Source organism: Puccinia triticina, chromosome 12A (genome assembly GCF_026914185.1).
Source record: "Puccinia triticina chromosome 12A, complete sequence".
NCBI lineage: Eukaryota > Fungi > Basidiomycota > Pucciniomycetes > Pucciniales > Pucciniaceae > Puccinia > Puccinia triticina.
Window position 1 is genome coordinate 5025741 of NC_070569.1, and position 18784 is coordinate 5044524.

The window sequence follows — 18784 nt, forward strand, 5'->3', positions numbered from 1 at the left end:
TCGAAGAACCTAGGCGGTGGCCGGATGGGTTACGTAGTTTGGTTCACAGGCTGGGTAGGACTGCAAGGTCTTCGTCGAAGAAGACTCCTAGGACTGCGAGGACGAAGACTTGAACAACCTTGCCTGGCAAAACTTGCGGGAGCTTGCCCAGGAAGATTGCCGAAACTTGAAAACAATGTCTGATTCGACCAAAAGCTTGACGTTAAAGAAGACCTGTGAGCCTGTTCAACTGTTTATCAACCGATCTCATAGAGATTGACTAGAGTTCCGTCTGTCCACCAACTGTTCTGATTTTGACCAGCTCTGGTCGTTGCGACGCTGAGAAGGCTAATCGACAAACATCATGTCGTGTGCCAAGTGGACCCTGCTGGGGCCGAAAGACAAGCTGCGTCGGCCAGTAAAATCGACGGGAAGGCCGCCCTCCTAAACCAGATACTGTCGAGCTTTCTACCTTCGTTGAGGGATCGGATATCTGCTCTCTCGCTATCGCTAGACGCGTCCAATTTACAAGAGGATCCCATCTCGCAGCTCGAACTAATCCTAAAGAACCTATCAAGCCTTGACGATACGCTGGAAGCTATCCAATCATCCATTGCCACGATTTCCCCACAACCATATATTACCTCGCCGGCCACATGTGGGACCGATGACTATAAATCCAAAGAATTGAAAGGATTTCGGACGACTCGCATGCTGTGGAAATTGAACGAGCTGATCAACGATAAACTCTGCGAACTATTCCTTCAAACGTCGATCGAGCTTATCCAACGTTGGGAGTTTGTACATTGCCAGCCATATTGCTCTAAACGTCTACGCTCCTTGGCTAACAAGAGGATGGAGCTGAACAGGCTAAGAACGTCCTTATGGAATTTCATCGATAACCTAGTACAATGGTCGAAACGCTCCGATTTTGATATTATGAAGGAAGAATGGCGGAAGGAAGCGCATGTGCTAGATAATGCATTGTTGATAGTGCTTGAACTGAGCAATCACTCCGGAAAGGGTTGCGATTCGACTGAGGTATCGGACGATCAGTCAGACCGCGACGTTCCAAGCGAGCAGGTAGTGAGACTTGCCAACTCGGCACTCCCGATCATCAAACTAACCAGGCTATTTATGAAAACATTATGCAGCCCACTCGCCAATCCATTGCCGTTCACTTTATCTCCCGACATGAGCTCCGAGCAGCTCGAATTGCTTTTCAGGACTACCGCCACATTCCCCGCAAGCGTCGTGAACCTGGGAAATTGCCTAAGGGCGGCCGACGATGCAGACCATCGCCCCGAGTTCATCAGCGGTTTTGTTCATGTAGTCAACTACGCCAGAAGATACCTTCAATCATCTTTAGACATGTTGGATCGCCATCGCGAGCCTCCTTCCAGCCTTGAGATAGATCATTCTTTGTCCGCAAACAACTTCAAGCTGTGGTCTCTTACATTTCATGGGCTGTTCCTTGTGGCCACTCAAAACTTCGTGGACATTATAGACTCATTCAAATAAGTTTATTCCTAAACTACCTCATGCCCCAAAGTCATTCTGGTATAAATTCTGTACCTTCCAGACGATTATTGTTTGAATCCATGTCGAAACCTTTAACATCAAGATTACATTAAGGAGTTTGATCCTATGAAAATCATGCGTCCGTTTCCATTTGTGAGCTGTGAGACTGTGGCCACTGCTATCATGAGCTTTCACACCCAAACTGGTTTGTCTTATGAACTCACTCTCTTGTCCAACCATTCATAAATCCAATCATTTATCAATCCAGTCAGTGCAACACCAGCCCCAAGTCCATGTCGATGCCCGCCCGATGATCAATCTACAGTAGATAGACGTGTAGAACTGACGATCATCTGAGTTTTTATGTAAGCAAACTTTGCATTTTGGAATGGGGTTTATTAATTTTTGATACAGGGTAAAATTGAGCATTTTGAAAGCACGAACAAAAATAAAAACATCAAAAGATGATCGAAGTTAGGACATATTGTCCTAGGGGAAAAGCTCTAAATGAAAGCTATGAAGATATATTTCCGCTTCTCAAGAAATTGAAATATCGAGATCATATATGAACAGTTTATAATTGATTGAGAAGAGCTGATGTGCAACTTATCAAGAGAAAAAGTGATTTACTAATTGTAGTTTTGAATTTAAGGCACGGAACGGGGAAAATCATCTGGCGGCGCAATACATGTCGAAGCAGCTCTGACATTGTGCTGTCCGCCTCTTACCGTTCCTCTTTTGCTGTTTGTCGATAAGTGCACAGGCCAGACAGATAGACCATTCAATCGAGCTCGATGGCCCAGCACGGTCGAAGAGGCCCTGCATGTCTTCGCTCATCGAGTTCGATGATGCCCGCGTCTGAGTTGCCAGTGCAAAACCATTTTTGAAGTAGCCATCAATGTCCGTATTCTTGAGACGTTCCATTACATTCCCGATGAAAAGGTAGGAAATCAAGCGCATTAGACATTGCAGAGTAATTGTGACCAAATCGTGCTCGCCAACACAAAGCAAAAATAAAATGAAATTTTACATACACTGTACTGCATTTGTGTTGTGGGCGCATCCGTCGGCGCAACGATAAAGTAGTTGGGAAGATAGATTAAAAGAGGGCAGGCTTGGTCGCATCCAAAAAATACCGGCCGCTTGTTGTATCCCAATCGAGAGAAGTTCCCACCATATGGATCAGGAACTCTTCAAGAAAGAACAAAAAAGGTGAAGGGTCTAGGTTCAGGTGAGGAGCAGCGAGTCAGAGGTGGGTCGGAGAGCTCGATGACATACGTGGGGAAGGGATAGGCGGCATAGTCCGGCGGGAGAATCTTCCGATAAGAAGCGTAGAGGCTGGTGCCGTTGGGATCTGAAGCGCGAGTAAGGATTTCATCGACTCGGTCGACTCTAGAGGCAAAGAAATCGCAAGCCATGCTTACAAACTCGGGATTTGACACTTGGCTTGGCTCGGTTCTGGGTGTAGATAAAGGCACATCGCTCTCAAAAATTGTTTGCTACTTGTCTCACCAGTTTTATTTTTGGATAGCGGGAGAGACTTACCGAGGAATCCACGGTGATGATCGCATCGAGGTTGCGACTGGGTTGGATGAGCGGCCATAGAGGAATCGTTTCGCCGGACAAACTCGAGTCGGCTAAGTACAGGTTTTCGTCGTCTTTGCTGGGGTATCCGCCATCCAGCCCGAAACCTAATCCAAGACCTTGGAATGGGTTGGGAATGATTGCTTCATCATAAACATTCCGGGTCATGAAATTCATGAACTTGTGAATTAGCGCCGCCCAAATTGGGTCATCGCTGGTCTTCTCCGAAGTGGAGAAGATGTTACTGCTCGTGGCCTGTGATTCATGAGGCTCATCAGCAGAGGATACCAATCCTGAATTTTGCTGAAACTGCAACCGACCATTATAAACCTAGATATAAATATAATAACAGCTTGTCAGTGGGTGCCGGTCTTGTAACTTCTCACCACCGTGGACCTACCCCATTGACTCAAATCCCACCACACATCGATCGCCACGAGAAATTTGGCCTTGGTTAATCTTAGTGCCTAAGAACTGGACAGGAATGAAAGCGTTGAGACTGGGATGCCATGTTCCAAACTCTTCCGGGGTGAATTCATCTGGGCATCAAGTGGGTTGCAAACCAAGTCAACATCGGACGATAGGTATATTGATAATAGATTGCTGGTCGAAAGCCATGATTGAAACAAGTAAACTCACAAACAGGATTGTCAAGCGTCATTTCTTCCTTTCCATTCTCGCGCGAAGTAGCTGTTATAATGATCTGTTTTTTTGGTCAGGTGAAATTGGTTGTGGATCATACGAGAAAAGGTGAATGGACATACAAAGGGAGCATATCGACTTTTGAAACCGGGTAAGTCCTTCACCGAAGACAAGAGTACAGCATTCGCATGGTGGGTTGTGTTACTGCAAATTGAACGGATTCAAATCATGCTTGATTTTCGGTACTAACTTTACAAAAGACTTACATGGTATGATCAACTATCAATTGAGCCCAAGCGCTATTTTCAAGACAATTTTGTCGTTCCAGTCAATATTGTGGCTCATCTGTTGGCTGTCAATCATGCAAAGTTTAAATCCTCACTCGACAATGCTGACTGGAAAGCCTGCCATTGCTTTTTGAGAAGCTGTCTTCAGGTCCCGGTGGATTTGCTTGAGGATTGCGATATCGTAAATCGCATCCGGTTGGGTCAATTTCCATACTGTTTGGTTCAATGAAGTGAAGCTTGGGAAATTTGCAGTTGCCCAACTTCCCAACAACCACGAAGCTCTGAAAACATCAGGAAGTAGAGTACACCAGTTAACCTTTTGGGTTGTCCGACATTCTTGATTGACTTCCATGATGATGATGATGACGAAATGCCCATACCCCGAAAGACCTGCGGCATAATTTGCCAGTTGCAAAATCCCGCCAGTCTTGGCCTCGACCGCCGCGGGGTTGTTGCTGTCGAACGCATTAAGTATTCCGGCGCCCACTAGGCCTGCTCGAGCTCCCCCGCCAGAAATCGCGAATCCAAAGTTGGGCAAGGTGACAGCCGGGGTACCACCTTTATGTGTGGCTTCTGAAAGAAACTCGTCAACGTTGAATCCCAGGAGGCCGGCATTCTCAAGATAAGTGCGCCAGAGGGGTAGAGATTTTTGAGCCTTAGACAGGACGTATTCTGCTTCTCCGGAGTTGAGTGGTCCCTTTTCAAATTTTTAAAAAAAATGTAATGATTATTCTGATCGGTCAGCTTATGGGATCCTCTGAAAATTTGACTATAAAACTAACATGAACTGAAGGCTGCCGGACCAAGACTTTTTCGGGGCAAGGTCGACGGGAGGGAGCGTATCCTCCACTAGGGGCGGTCGGGATGGCTTCATCTCTTTTGAAAAGTCGCCTTCCGTCTAAAATCTTGTTTAATTGGGGACGAGGGAAGCTGAAGCTGATGGAAACGGAGTAGTGGCTAATGCCTGCGCCCAAAATAATGGTCACCAGTACCTGCCATGAACGGCATCGCATGGTTAAGTTGTGAGAGGGGTAAGCGGGTTTGAAACGCTTACCGGTGGTCCGCGTTGAAGGAAAAGGAGAAGTATAGGCTGTGCTGACGTAAATAGAGTTGTCCGTGTCTATTAGTAGGATTGATCTGTTGGCATTATGTGGGTTTTAAGGAATGATGTATAAGAATTGTAATCAATTTTTCGGGGGACGAAGATATGGAATGATGATTCTAATGAAATCTTTTTTTCTGCAAGCTCTGCAGCCAGAAGTGAACATAGTGTTATGTCTGGTTGCCTGTTGGAGGCTCTGTATGCAGACGTAAGCGGGCTCCGACAAATGCTCTCTTCATGTTTCAAGAGTTGTCTCAGATGTGGTACGTCTCATTCAGAGCATACAAATACAAGTTTCAGATGGGAGCTTTTATTCACCAACTCCTGAGGCTCCAGTCAACCAGTGTTTCGGTCATCCCTCTTCGCGACGGAGGGTCAAATGTACATACCAACACCAAACCTGTCCCGCAATCTGCTCAATGCTAGTTCATAGAAATATCATGCATACCTATTTTTTAGACATTTCTACGCAAGCAAGAGGGGAAAAGCGAACATGGACGTCCAGAGGTAGACAACATTGTGAGAATGCCGTATTACACATTATTCTCATAGCTTCATTGCCACTCAGCAGGCAACTCGACCAAACGGATGGATGGCATCTTATTTTCACTGGCTATGCACAGACGGAGTCGCCTAGACGCGCACCGAATTTGAGGGAGGATGGCCGGGGTCTCCTGACTTAACTAGTGGGACTGGGGGGTCCAGAGCACCCCAATGCGAAGCATCTCCCATTCCCAATCGGAGGCTTATGAGTTATCGGCATCCTTCCACGTGAGAGCTCCGGCAAAATCATGGCTTTGGCCGAATTTTTTGAATCAAAGTGACATTACGCGCACTCATTGTGAGGTAGCAAGCTGAAGTGCAGAGGACGGCTGAGAATCTCAGCTTCAATGTTATCTGGAAATGGTGAGAAGTGCACCAGAGGGCAATTCTTGCCATCCCCCAGCAGCGGAGGTGGTTGGAGGATATAATTTTGTATCTTAATCAACTCCACATGAAATTTTGGGGAATTTATATACGCAGTTCTGGCCAAACACTCAAAAACGAGAAATTTTGAAATGGGAAAGGGAGGATAGTATGAGGAGGAAAAAAGATGTGATTGGCACCAAAAGGAAGAGAAAATTCAGGCCTTTAATCTGGCACCACAGGCATGAAGTATTTGTAGGGGAAATGCACCAAAAAGGGGGGCGGGAAAAACTCCCACCAAAAGGGTGAAAGCCCTTACACCAAAATCTTGTGATTACCTGCAATTCCCTCCTTCAGAGGTTGCACTTTGCACCAGCCCAGGATGCCAGGGCCCTCCAAAGCGAGGGAATTGTGACAATTCAGGGGGTCTTGAAGTCAACCTTTGGTGTAACCCTTCAGGTGCAAACTTGAGTACTGCCTCAAGCCATGGTTTCCCATGACTCATGCCTCTGAAAATAGACAGACTCCAAAGGACTCAGGATTCTAACTTAACAAAGTCCCAAATCAGAGGGGGGGGGGCATCCTGCAGGGACACTCCAAAGGAGGGACTTGCAGGCTATGTCAATCCCCTGGAGAATTAGGAATTTTGTTGGGGAAAGTTTTAAAACCAATCTCAGGTGCCAGTGTCTGAAACTTTCTTTTCTCTAATTTTCATTTCTAGGAAAGTCTGATTTCTTCAAATCCTCAACCTCTCTAGTTGTTGAGTTGCAATGATTGTTGTAATATTATCAGAGTATGTTATAGCCAAATAAAAAAAAAGGACAGTGGAACGCCATTACACACCCTAAAAAAGATAGAATGAGATTGAAAGACTCTCCTTGGTGTTGGGTATCTTGTGTTCCCCTAGAAATTGATCACACAATTATTTGATGTGATGAGGTCCAAAACTGTGAAAGGGGTTAAACCCCCCAAGGGATATGGTAAATTGGGGATGAATTATTCAATATTGGTCTCCCCAAAATAATACATATTGGTCTGGGAGACCAATATTACCTTGACTGCCGCCGGTTGACCTTACTGCTGACATATTTCACGGGAGTTCTCATCCTCTCCTTGCATGTGATTGTGACAAGTGCACAGACCTCACAACAAAACAAAATAAGAGAAAGGAAAACAATGCCAGAGTGTAGCAACTTTGGAGCCAGAAACCTTGATGATTGATCTGAACATCAAACTACACCCGCTGCAGACCTTGCAAACTGACCTGCCCCAGGAAATTCAGGGGCAGAACCTTGAATATCCTGCTCTGCATTCCCCCTCTTGATTCTTTGGATATCCTGAGACTTCTGCACCGGTGTGAACACTTACACCACACTGTCCAGTTCTCTCACGGCGTCGGAACCCCAAAAATTCCAACTTCCAACAGGACAACCCTCAATCTGCAGTTCACCAATTTTCAGCTGATGTGCATTCCCAACATCATCTCCATCAAATGGGTCTTCCCTTGTCATATTCAGAAAAAAGATATTCAAGAAGGCTGAGGGGGCTTAGTATCATGTGACCTGCATGAAATTTTGCAACTTGGTGTTCAAGAATAAAATTTAACACTGAATTACAAAAGTGCATGCAAGTTTCACTTGGCCAACTTTGAAACCCCCTTTTTTATTGAGAGAGAAGGATAGAATAATCAGTTTGAATTTGGTTGGAATGAAGTGCACAAACACTTGGGGACCAGTTTGATTAAGCTATTTTGGGAATCTTATGTCCATTCAACTGTTTTTGCCTGTCTGCCGGCCATCTCATGACTTAGAATCCATATTGGTTGTGAAAAAACTTTTGGGAAGACCCAAAGCGCGGTACTGCTTGGCTAATCCTTTGATGTTGATTGTTTTGTGTGCTTGTGGGCAAATTCAACTCTCAACCACATAAACAAGCTTTTAGCCATCCCAGGAGCATTTTTCTTCCTTCATTTCATTCCACTGATCAGTTTCTCCATCAGAACCTTGGCTTTATTTTGTTTCTTTGGCCATTCCATTTTCATCAGCTCTCATTGTAACCACACATCCAGTTCCACCAGCTCAACTAATCCAAACCCAGCCAGTAACCTCTAAAATGTTGTCCAGCAAGTACTCTCAGGAGGATAACAATGAAGAAGTGAAAGACAGAGGCTCAAAGCATGGATCAAGTGGTGTTCTTAGCTCCTCCCCACCACATTCACCTGATCTGGCAGCGCACAGGAAAGTTACTGGTTGCTGTAGAAAAAAAGTTTGGTAAAGGTGTAGAAATGTTCCCTTTTGCCTTATTCAAGAATTTTTATCCTGGCTTGAGTTATTATTGATGTCTTGGCTCTGCACTTCTACAAATGATGGGCTGCTACGCTACATTTAGTCAGTATTTCAGCGCAGCGTAGCGGATCTAATCTAAAAATGACAGGGTTTTCCGTTAGCGGGCAGTGATTGCCCGCTACTGGTAACAGGCACCCCTTGAAACTACAGGGCCTCTATCGCCGCTATCAGCGGTAGCAGTGCTATTTAAATGCTAAAACAGCTGATAGCGCTGTTAGTGCCCGTTAGTGTAGCGTAGCTGCCCGTAGCAGGCGCTACAGCTAACAGCACACTACACAACGCTAAACTAGCGGATAGCGCACATTACGGATAGTTTAGCGTTGTGGTAGCCAGACCAGTACAGGGCTCCATGGACATCAAAAATTGTCAAAATAAACTCCGCCTCCGCCATATGAAACCACCCACCCCAGATCCTCAGTCCTCTGCACAGCCTCCATTTAATTTACTCCGCTCCTATTTGTTTTAATACACTCCGCTTTGCTCCTCTCTTTCCTGCTTTGCTCCACCCGCCTCTGCCTCCGCTCTGCCGCAAGAAACTCCAGATATCGAGTAAGATGACCAAAGGATGTTTCAGTCTTGTGATATTTTCTCCACTCTGATCTGAAGTCCTTTCTTTCTCTGTTCCTTTGTATTTTGTTTTCCCGCAGTGATCTCTTGTTGTGTTGGAGAATTGTTTGTGTTTCCTGTTGTGCGGGGGTGGGATTTTCCTTGTCTTTTGGTTGTGGACGTGCGTCGGGAACAAGGGCTTTTTGTGCGTCTGTTCACTGGCCTTTAGTATATGTTCCGCTGTCCTTGGACCTTTGTCCCCCATGCAATTCCATCCTGATCCAAGGGTAATAACATCACCTTTTTCTGATCTGCTGGCAGTATCCCCAGCATCTTTTCTGATCCCTGGCCAAGTCACCTGTATCCCTCTTTGAGTTTCATCACCGGCAGTATCCCCGGTCTTCTTTCTGTATCATTCCCTTACTCCGCCAACACTCTGTGTCTTTCCCTTAGTCCGCCAACACTCCGTGTCTTTTCCTCTGGATGCTGATCCCATTTCCACACTGATTTTCCTTACTCTGCACGCATTCCCTGATCCTCAAACCTTGTTTATCCCTCTCCGCTCTTTGTTGCGGACTCTACTCCGCACTCTTGATTCTTTCTCCTCTTAACATGAACACCAAGGGTATCCATCCCCCTTGCTTTTCTAAACAGATTCCCCACCACTCTGCTATACAGATTTGATCCCTGATTTCTGCTTGATTTGACAGACCACCATGAGGGCAGCTTTCCAGCACCATCCCCTCACAGCGCTGCTTACGGTCTGACACCGTAGGAGCTCCATAGTGTAGCGGCCCACTGTTGCTTGTACGTTCTGCTAGCATTCAGCGCTCCACAATGAGCCTGATCTATAGTGTAATAATCCGCAGGTGATCAAGCTCTGTATTCTGCAAGCACAAACTCCGCAATAGCAATAAAGCAAGTAAGCAAATAAGCAAATAAAGGGTCCTGTAAAACTCTACTAATAAGTTAGTGTTATGAGCCGTGGTGCGGGCTTTGCAGCGCAGGCTTCCATTTCCATCACCAGGGGAGATTTTGATGCACTCTGCAGAGAGTGCCATATTCCACCCTTTCTCTGTAACTGTGCTGGATGCCTTTGATGAAAGTAGTTCAAGAATTAATGAAAAATTCTGGAACTAATCCACAAATGATCCAAAACTGATCCTGGATCCATGCATAAACCATTCACAAGTCATGCAGAAGTCAACTGGAACATAACTGGAAAGCGGTAGAAACCACTAAGACACAATGGCCAAAATCAAATCATAATTCAATTTGAACTGTTTGTTAATTGAGATGAATTCTTGGGGTTCAATTCATATTATTTACATGCATATGAAGGTGTTCATTGTTTTCACTTTGCTAAGAGCATCTCTAACAGAGCCACGACTGGGTGTTTGGGGGCAAACTTTGGCCGCCTGGGTTCCTTTCTTGCGCGCTAACGGACCCGCAGAACAACCCTGGAAAAATTGCTGGGGGCAGTCAAACCCGCAATCACCTCCTGACTTCTGCGGTGTGGAACTACTCAAGGGGGAGAATAGAGCTTGGAAGGGAAATGGATAGCAACACTAGTACTAATGTAAGCTATGCAAGGGTGCTGATGAGGCTGCCTTCCTGACTAATGCTGAGGGGATGAGAGTAACACTAAGAAAAAGAAGAAAAGGTGTGGCTGATTTCTGCTTGATCTTAGGAGCTAGTACTATGAGCTTCACTACTGACTACTGAGGGTAAGAGAGTTGGAGCAATGGTTGAAAGGGGGGGAAAGCAATGGGCAATGGTTCAATGGCAATGGGTTGATGAGAATGGGCACTTATAATTTCTGTATCTAAAATTATCTATAAATTCTGCATGAGGTACAAGTGAGGGGGAAAGACAGTTCTTATATGAAGGAAGGATGAGCACAGACAATGAGGAGTTCTGGCTATGAGAATGAAGGTTGTACAAATGAGGAAGAGTGATGTGAACATAGTAACAGTATGTAATGATGAGCAATGCTGAAAGGGGAATGCTGGTTATGGGAATAAAAGAATGTACTAATGGGGAAGAGTGATGAGAACATAGTAACTACTTGTAATGATGAGCACTACTGAAAGAGGTAAGCACAGATCCAATGATGTAAGGTGTACAATAGGCATAGTACATAATAAGAAATGTATGTAAAGAGTTTAGTATGTGAGAATAAATATGTAAAAGGAATTTACTGTAATGATTCAAGTAGGTTACTAATGAAATGAGTATTGTAACTAATGAAGAATGTAGGTTGTCTGTAAGTCTTATATCCTTTATAACTACTGAACCATTGAAGATAAGGGGGTACTATGTATGAGTGACTATAGGTAAAATTTGGCGTAGAATCTGAATATGCAATAATAATGAAGTATTTGTGAAGGGTTATGGGGAAATGGGCAATGTAATGATGAATATATGTAAAGAAAAGGAAGAAAATACTACTTATGGTTTGGAATGGAGCACCACAGCGGGTAGCCTCCCAGCTAGAATTGACCAGACACACCTCCATCCACTTGACTTCATTGGCAAAGACACTCAAAATGATATCAACACACGCACCAACTCCTACTCAAGGCTCCCCAAGAAAGAAAAAAATATGTATGCAATGATAACTGGGTCTGTTCCGGTCACTGAGAGGAGCAAATACTCCTCTCAATTACCGGCTATCTTGGCCAGTCATCAAGAACATTAAACAATCACCTCAATGACCGGTTCTGTCCGGTCATTGAGAGGAGTAAACACTCTCCTTGATGACTGGGCCCGTTCCAGTCATTGAGATACGTGCATGGTCCTCTCCAGTCATTGAGAGGAGTGAACAACTCCGCTCAATGACTGGATGGTTCTCTCTGGACATCAAGAGGAGTATAATATAAGATAGCTCCTCTCAATGGCTAGTCCTCTTGGGTCATTGAGAGGAGTATTTTGTTTGTTTGCTCCAGTCATTGAGATACATGCTTCCCGATGACCAGAACGTTCCGGTCATCAAGATAGATGTGTCCCAGTGACCAGAACGTTCTGGTCATTGATGTACATGCATCCCAATGAACAGAAAGTTCTGGTCATCAAGGGAAGTATGTTATACTCCTATTGATGACTGGAACAAGGGTGTTGGGTGGTGCTGGAGGAGTGATCTGTCTGTTGGATTTCAGCTTGAACTGCCAGTCCATAATTGGAGCTGAGCTGCAACTGCTGTGACATGTGCTTGCGGTGTCTTGGCTACGCACTGCTACTTTCCGCTAGCCTTCAGCGCTCCTCAATGAGCCTGATTTATAGCGTAATAATCTGCAAGTGAATAAAGCTCTGCACTCCACAAGCACAGAATCCGCAAGTAATCTCCGTAAGAAAAAGATAAGGTCCCGCAAAAACTCTTCTTATACTATAGTACATCCGTAAGTTGAAGTACAATAATTCCCTAGTAAGATAGATGATGGAAAAAGAAGAGAAAAGAGAAAACGTCCAATTCCTCCCCCTTCCTTCCCTCCACACACATTGCCATTCCCACCTGATCCCGCAGATCCAGCACTTTCCAGCACTAGTCCCTCAGCTCCGCCTGCTTTCCTGTACAGCATTGTCCCTGACTCCGCTCCTCTCCAACGCTTGAACTCCCACACCCTTGGTCTAGCCCCCGTCAGTCAATCTCTCACCAACGCTTCTGCCCCAGTTCCACCCGCTTCAGCTGCCTTGGCTCACCTGCCAATGGGCCGCTGCTACCAGTCCACAACTGTAGTCCGCCGCAGTCCAGCCCTGTCTTTCCGCTCCGGTCTGAATATCCAATTCAAAATCCGCAATCTGTGCATTCCATCTGCGCTGTGGAACTACTCAAAGGGGAGAATAGAGCTTGGAAGGGAAATGTATAGCAACACTAGTACTAATGTAAGCTATGCAAGGGTGCTGATGAGGCTGCCTTCCTGACTAATGCTGAGGGGATGAGAGTAACACCAAGAAAAAGAAGAAAAGGTGTGGCTGATTTCTACTTGATCTTAGGAGCTAGTACTATGAGCTGACTACTGCCTACTGAAGGTGAGAGGGTTGGAGCAATGGTTGAAGGGGGAAAGCAATTGGAAATGATTTAATGGCAATGGGTTGATGAGAATGGGCACTATAATTTCTGTATCTAAAATTCTCTATAAATTCTGAATATAGTTCTCTGCATAAGGTACAAGTGAGGAGGGAAGGACAGTTCTTATATGAAAGGAGGGATGAGCACAGACAGTGGGGGCATTCTGGATATGGGAATAAAGGAATGTACAAATGGGGAAGAGTGATGTGAACATAGTAACAGTATGTAATGATGAGCAATGCTGAAAGGGGAATGCTGGTTATGGGAATAAAAGAATGTACTAATGGGGAAGAGTGATGAGAACATAGTAACAACTTGTAATGATGAGCACTACTGAAAGAGGTAAGCACAGATCCAATGATGTAATGTGTACAATAGGTATAGTACATAATGAGAAATGTATGTAAAGGGTTTAGTATGTGAGAATAAATATGTAAAAGGAATGTACTGTAATCATTCAAGTAGGTTACTAATGAAATGAGTATTGTAACTAATGAAGACTGTAGGTTATCTGTAAGTCTTATATCCTCTATAACTACTGAACCATTGAAGATAAGGGTATACTATGTATGAGTGACCATAGGTGAAATTTGATGTAGAATCTGAATATGTAATAATAATGAGGTATTTGTGAAGGGTTATGGGGAAATGGGCAATGTAATGATGAATATATGTAAAGAAAAGCAATAAAATACTACTTATGGTTTGGAATGGAGCACCACAGCGCGCAACTTTCCGTAAGTGTCCTTAGCGTGCTTTCTGATATCATCCTCAGTGCTTATGTCACTGGAATGCACTCTGCGCTCAGCTGCTCTGTGCATTCCCACCCGCGCTATCTCCGAGTGGACATTCTAACCTGCCTGCCTATATAAATCACCACACCGCCAACAGGTACCCTCCCATGGACAAAAGGTACCCAATAATATCTTACATCTTTATCCAGTTGCAAGAAAAACTTGGAACACCACCCGCAACACCCATTGGTAATACCACCCAGGGTTTGAACCCACCTAGGCCTGTCCAGCAAGCCATCACACAGCTCAGAGCGCAAATAGTGTACTTTCAAATCCATAAGGTTGAGTCATACTTGTTCCCAGCCCCAGGGCAAAATGAAAACACCAGGGGAGATATTTTCCCACTCCCCAGGGAGTGCCCTACCATAACTTTTTTCCATAACTGTGCTAGAGGCCTTTGGTAAATAAAAATTGGATAGGTATGAAAAAGACTGGAAGTCAGCTGTGGAAATCAGTTGGATATCATCCTGAAATAAACCATAACTTGCCAAGAATTCACCCAGAACTAATCTACAATTCATCCAGAACTCATCCAGAATATAGGCCTTTCTTGGCTCCATGACCAGTGTGTCCTTTTCATGGATATGTGAAAGGCCCAGCCTGTGATATTGTCCCCCTGGGCATCATGTACTCGCGTACATCAGGGGGAAAATTGGTGTCTCAACACAAAGCTTTTACTTTTCCTGTGGCCGTGAAAGGCCCATCCTGTGATATCTCCACATCAATGTACGCGCGTACATCAGGGTGACTATTAGCAAAGTGTGAAAAAGTTCACTTGCATGTGCACATGCAAATTTTGAAAATAAATAAAAAAGTAAACTTCACCAGATCATTTTTGTGAGGAGGCGAGAATGTCTGGCCGAACCGGAGTGGCACTGTAGTCCAACCTTGACTCAACTCAGACTTTCAACCTATTAAAAAAGTGTTTCACCATTTGTTTAGCCAAATTCAAATGAATTCCCACATTTCCAAGAAAATGGGTTTCCCTAATTTTACTGCAACATTACCACATTCCAAAACTCTAAAACCAATAGTACCAAGTTGAATTTTATTTTAATTTTGTACATGAGGTCATATAATGTGAATTACAAGAAACCCATTTTTAGAGGAATTACATTTGAGAATGTCAATTTTGATTTGCTATCCTTCAACATCAGTAAACAGGAGCAATTGATGAGTTGGATTTGGGTGAAATATCATTTCATCATATTTTTTCCTACAGTTGTACCTAGAAAACAAGAGAATTCTACAAAACAATGTATTGAGTCCCAAATCAATTCTGACTGACTGTTGAATCACTTCTTCATCAACTTTATGATTCATCTAGGGATGAGTTACTAATCCACATCAGGCCCACATCCAACCAAAACTCACATAAAATTCAGCTCTGGCACTCCCTGGGGAGTGGGAACATATCTCCCCTGGTGAAAGCAATTGAAATTTTTTGATTCTTGATGGAAAGGATCAAGTCTATTCGCACTTGTAAGTCCTTCCCTCTGCTTTATTTTTAATCCTTCCTTGCCTCATCAAGAGATTGACTGAGAACCTGTCACCAGTTTCTTCCAGTCATTCATGGACAAGGACAGGGAGCTATTTGTATGATGGTGTATATCTGAAGTAGATTGCAAGCAGATCACCTTGCCAACCAACTCAGAGGCCCTCAGTCATGTTGTAGAGACTGAAAAATCAAGATGTGTTGGGTGAGATTTGAACTCACAGCCTCAGCTACTCTGAGACACATGTTATGGCCTGGTGTTATACCTCTCCAGGGGAGAGTTGATGCCCACTGCAATCGTGTAGTTGGGTGGTACCTTTTCTTCCTTCCCCGGGGTTTTTACAGGTTATGAGCCCAGTGTTGCCTCTGTTGCGTGTTCAATTCCCATTGCCTACATCTCGCACGTGTCACACCTCCCCAGCTTGCAACCCTCACATAACATGACATAACTGTGTTAGCTACTCCTAGTCTCATATATAAGCATATTATTGATTATTGGTTTAGGAGTGTGGTTGCCTTAAAATAGCTCCACGGTTCATGGGTGCCAAAAGTCCCATCTTAAGATAAAAATAGTATAGTCTTTAAAAATAGCATTAGTATAGTAGCCAGTATGCGTGAAAGTTGACAGTTAACAAGTCTGTCGGGGAGTAACACTTAGATTTGTATGTAGTTTCAAAACAGCCCATTTGGTGTCCAATCCAATATTGCCTCTGTTATCAGTGATATTGGCTTGCGGGGGAGTGTTATGGCCTGGTGTTATACCTCTCCGGGGGAGAGTTGATGCCCGCTACAATTGTGTAGTCGGGTGGTACCTTTTCTTCCTTCCCCGGGGTTTTTACAACACATACTAGAGTGCTGGCTTTACCAACTAGGCTACAGACACTTGTGGCTTCCAGCTGGGTGGTTGGTTGGTATTGCTCATGGGACAGTCCAACAGCCCTCCATACTGTGGTGATACATCATGGTAGCAGACTAACAGAAAACTCAACACATGATGCAGCTAGGGAGGTTTGAGAGAATGTTCTCCCTGAAGTATTGACCAAGGCTCTCATTTTGTTCTATTTGAGGACGTTTGGGTGCTGATTTGAGTATTAGTACATGGTGGCTTGACCAAGAACACTGGTTCTTGTTGAAAATTTTCATTTTATTTTTTTGCTCTTCTGCTTGGTTGGTGCTGGAGGTTCCCCCAAGTGTTTTTTTGAGTAGCTAAACATGATTATTGTCAACAATCTTTCTTTTTTCTGTATTTATTTACGTGCTATTTTGTTCACTTTCCCCTGGAGCAAATCCACCTGCCAATCGGCAGTCATTCCGCCTGCCGGACCCGCAGTCGAGTCAAACTTAACACAAGTCCCTCCCTGTGCTCGCGGGGCGCGAGCACCCTCCCGCTTGCGGGAGGGACTTGTGCCTAATGTCTGATATTTGGCCTGAGGCTGCCCAGCCAAACATCTAAAAATTCCTTATATCCCCCATATCACCGTATACCCATTGGATTTCTTCACAGCCTCTGGCATCATTAGAATCAGGTTTTCTTTCTACATATTCTGGTGTGTTTAAAACAACACCTACCCCCATCCCTTGAAAAAAAAATTGCTGTAAAAGCATGGCTTGCAAGGCCTTGCAAGGCTGAAACCGTGAGAAAGTGTCTGTACTTGACCTGCAAATGGCCCGGCGGGTCTGTCACATTGCTCAGAAAATGCCCTTACAAGAATGGCTGCTGAGCGGCCAGTTCTTGATGAATTTACTTGAAAAAACATGTACAAGACAGCTGAGATCAAGGGCTAGACATGGCCAACTGGGATTTGGATTATGAGGTGATACCAAGTTGTAGGAGAGTTGTAAACACAAAATCACACATTTTCATTGAAAAAACCCGTCAGCCTCAGGCCAAATATGGGACATTAGTCCTAAGCCTCTCCTTCGGAGATGCTTCGCGCCTCCTCGGAGAGGCTTAGTTAAGCTTGAGTCTGTTATGGCCTGGTGTATACCTCTCCGGGGGAGAGTTGATGCCCGCTACGATTGTGTAGTCGGGTGGTACCTTTTCTTCCTTCCCCAGGGTTTTTACAGGTTATGAGCCCAGCGTTACCTCTGTCGCGTGTTCAATTCCCATTGCCTGCATCTCGCACATGTCACATCTCCCCAGCTTGTAACCCTCACATAACATGACATAACTGTGTTAGCTACTCCTAGTCTTACATATAAGCATATTATTGATTATTGGTTTAGGAGTGTGGTTGCCTTAAAATAGTTCCACGGTTCATGGGTGCCAAAAGTCCCATTTTAAGATAAATCATAGTATAGTCTTTAAAAAATAGCATTAGTATAGTAGCCAGTATGCGTGAAAGTTGACAGTTAACAAGTCTGTCGGGGAGTAACACTTAGATTTGTATGTAGTTTCACACCAGTCCATTTGGTGTCCAATCCAATATCACCTCTGTTATCAGTGATATTGGCTTGCGGGGGAGTGTTATGGCCTGGTGTATACCTCTCCGGGGGAGAGTTGATGCCCGCTACGATCGTGTAGTCGGGTGGTACCTTTTCTTCCTTCCCCGGGGTTTTTACAGAGTCGAGTGAGGATGAGTGAGGTGGGTGTGTCTTGCCATCGCAGTCGGATAGCTCAGTTGTACCGGGTATCCGAGTGCTGGCCTTTTCCTTTTTTTCCTTCGGTTTTTGGGGCCAGTGCTTCGCTCGAGACTCCAACTTTGCACCTGATCGAAATCTGCCCATCTCCTAGTAGATGTCCAGCCCTGGATGAAACGACTTCACCAGCCCTCAATCGTCTACTCTTGTCTGACTCGAACGAACACCAGAAGATTAATAACACCTCCAGTTCATCAGCTTGGCGTGTTTCCTGGTCTTAGCCTCAGGGCACAATGTGAGCATCTTCCACCTTTCATCTTGCTAATTGCTAAAATATAAAATATAAATAAACCGCTTCGTGGCGTTCTCCCTGAAAGACAGTCATCAGGACCGTTCCATTGACCATTCGGAGGACCACAGCGATGAATCCAGTGAGCTTCTACCTATATTGTTCTTCGATATTTATTGCTGGCAATTCCTAAATTAGATATAAAATTTAGTTGTCAGAAATCCCGTCGGCGTCCAGCTTCTTCCCAGGTCGATTCATCGACAGATTTTTCCCCGGATCACGTTCCCTCCACCGTCGCAGCGAGCTATCGAGCTTTCTAAGGAACATCTGAGTCGCCATGGCCTAGCCAAAGGAATTTCCGATCCAATCGAAGCTCCGCTATTCAACTTGCCGTGCTTGCAGGGAGAAACGATCGACCAACATTTCGTCAACTTGGGCGTCGATCGGTCAGAACCCTACCTCTCAGACGCCAAGGCATTCGGTTTGACCGAGCTACCATCTATTCCGACTAATTGGTCTCAGCTTCCTGGATGGACAATTTATCACTCCGATGGATCCTTTGAAGCAATTGACCACCCTCCAGATAATGAGAAGGCTCTAGTCATGGACGTCGAGACTTTTCCTGCCTTTACCCAATGTGCTATC

General features: G+C 44.7%; 2 protein-coding genes across 2 annotated transcripts; one reads left to right on the forward strand and one right to left on the reverse strand.

Annotated features, from left to right (window-relative positions):
* Positions 1 to 175: 175 nt before the first annotated feature.
* On the forward strand, positions 176 to 1500 carry PtA15_12A488 (uncharacterized protein; the record flags this gene model as incomplete). Its single annotated transcript, XM_053162101.1, has 2 exons — positions 176 to 215; positions 302 to 1500. 2 exons carry the CDS (start codon positions 176 to 178, stop codon positions 1498 to 1500), a joined length of 1239 nt encoding a protein of 412 aa, XP_053026053.1.
* A 669-nt stretch (positions 1501 to 2169) lies between these two features.
* PtA15_12A489 (uncharacterized protein) lies at positions 2170 to 5026 on the reverse strand (the record flags this gene model as incomplete). Its single annotated transcript, XM_053162102.1, has 13 exons — positions 2170 to 2409; positions 2535 to 2691; positions 2779 to 2854; positions 2925 to 2958; positions 3046 to 3339; positions 3405 to 3414; positions 3485 to 3623; positions 3724 to 3787; positions 3849 to 3930; positions 3993 to 4025; positions 4109 to 4294; positions 4394 to 4710; positions 4796 to 5026. 13 exons carry the CDS (start codon positions 5024 to 5026, stop codon positions 2170 to 2172), a joined length of 1863 nt encoding a protein of 620 aa, XP_053026054.1.
* Positions 5027 to 18784: the final 13758 nt, after the last annotated feature.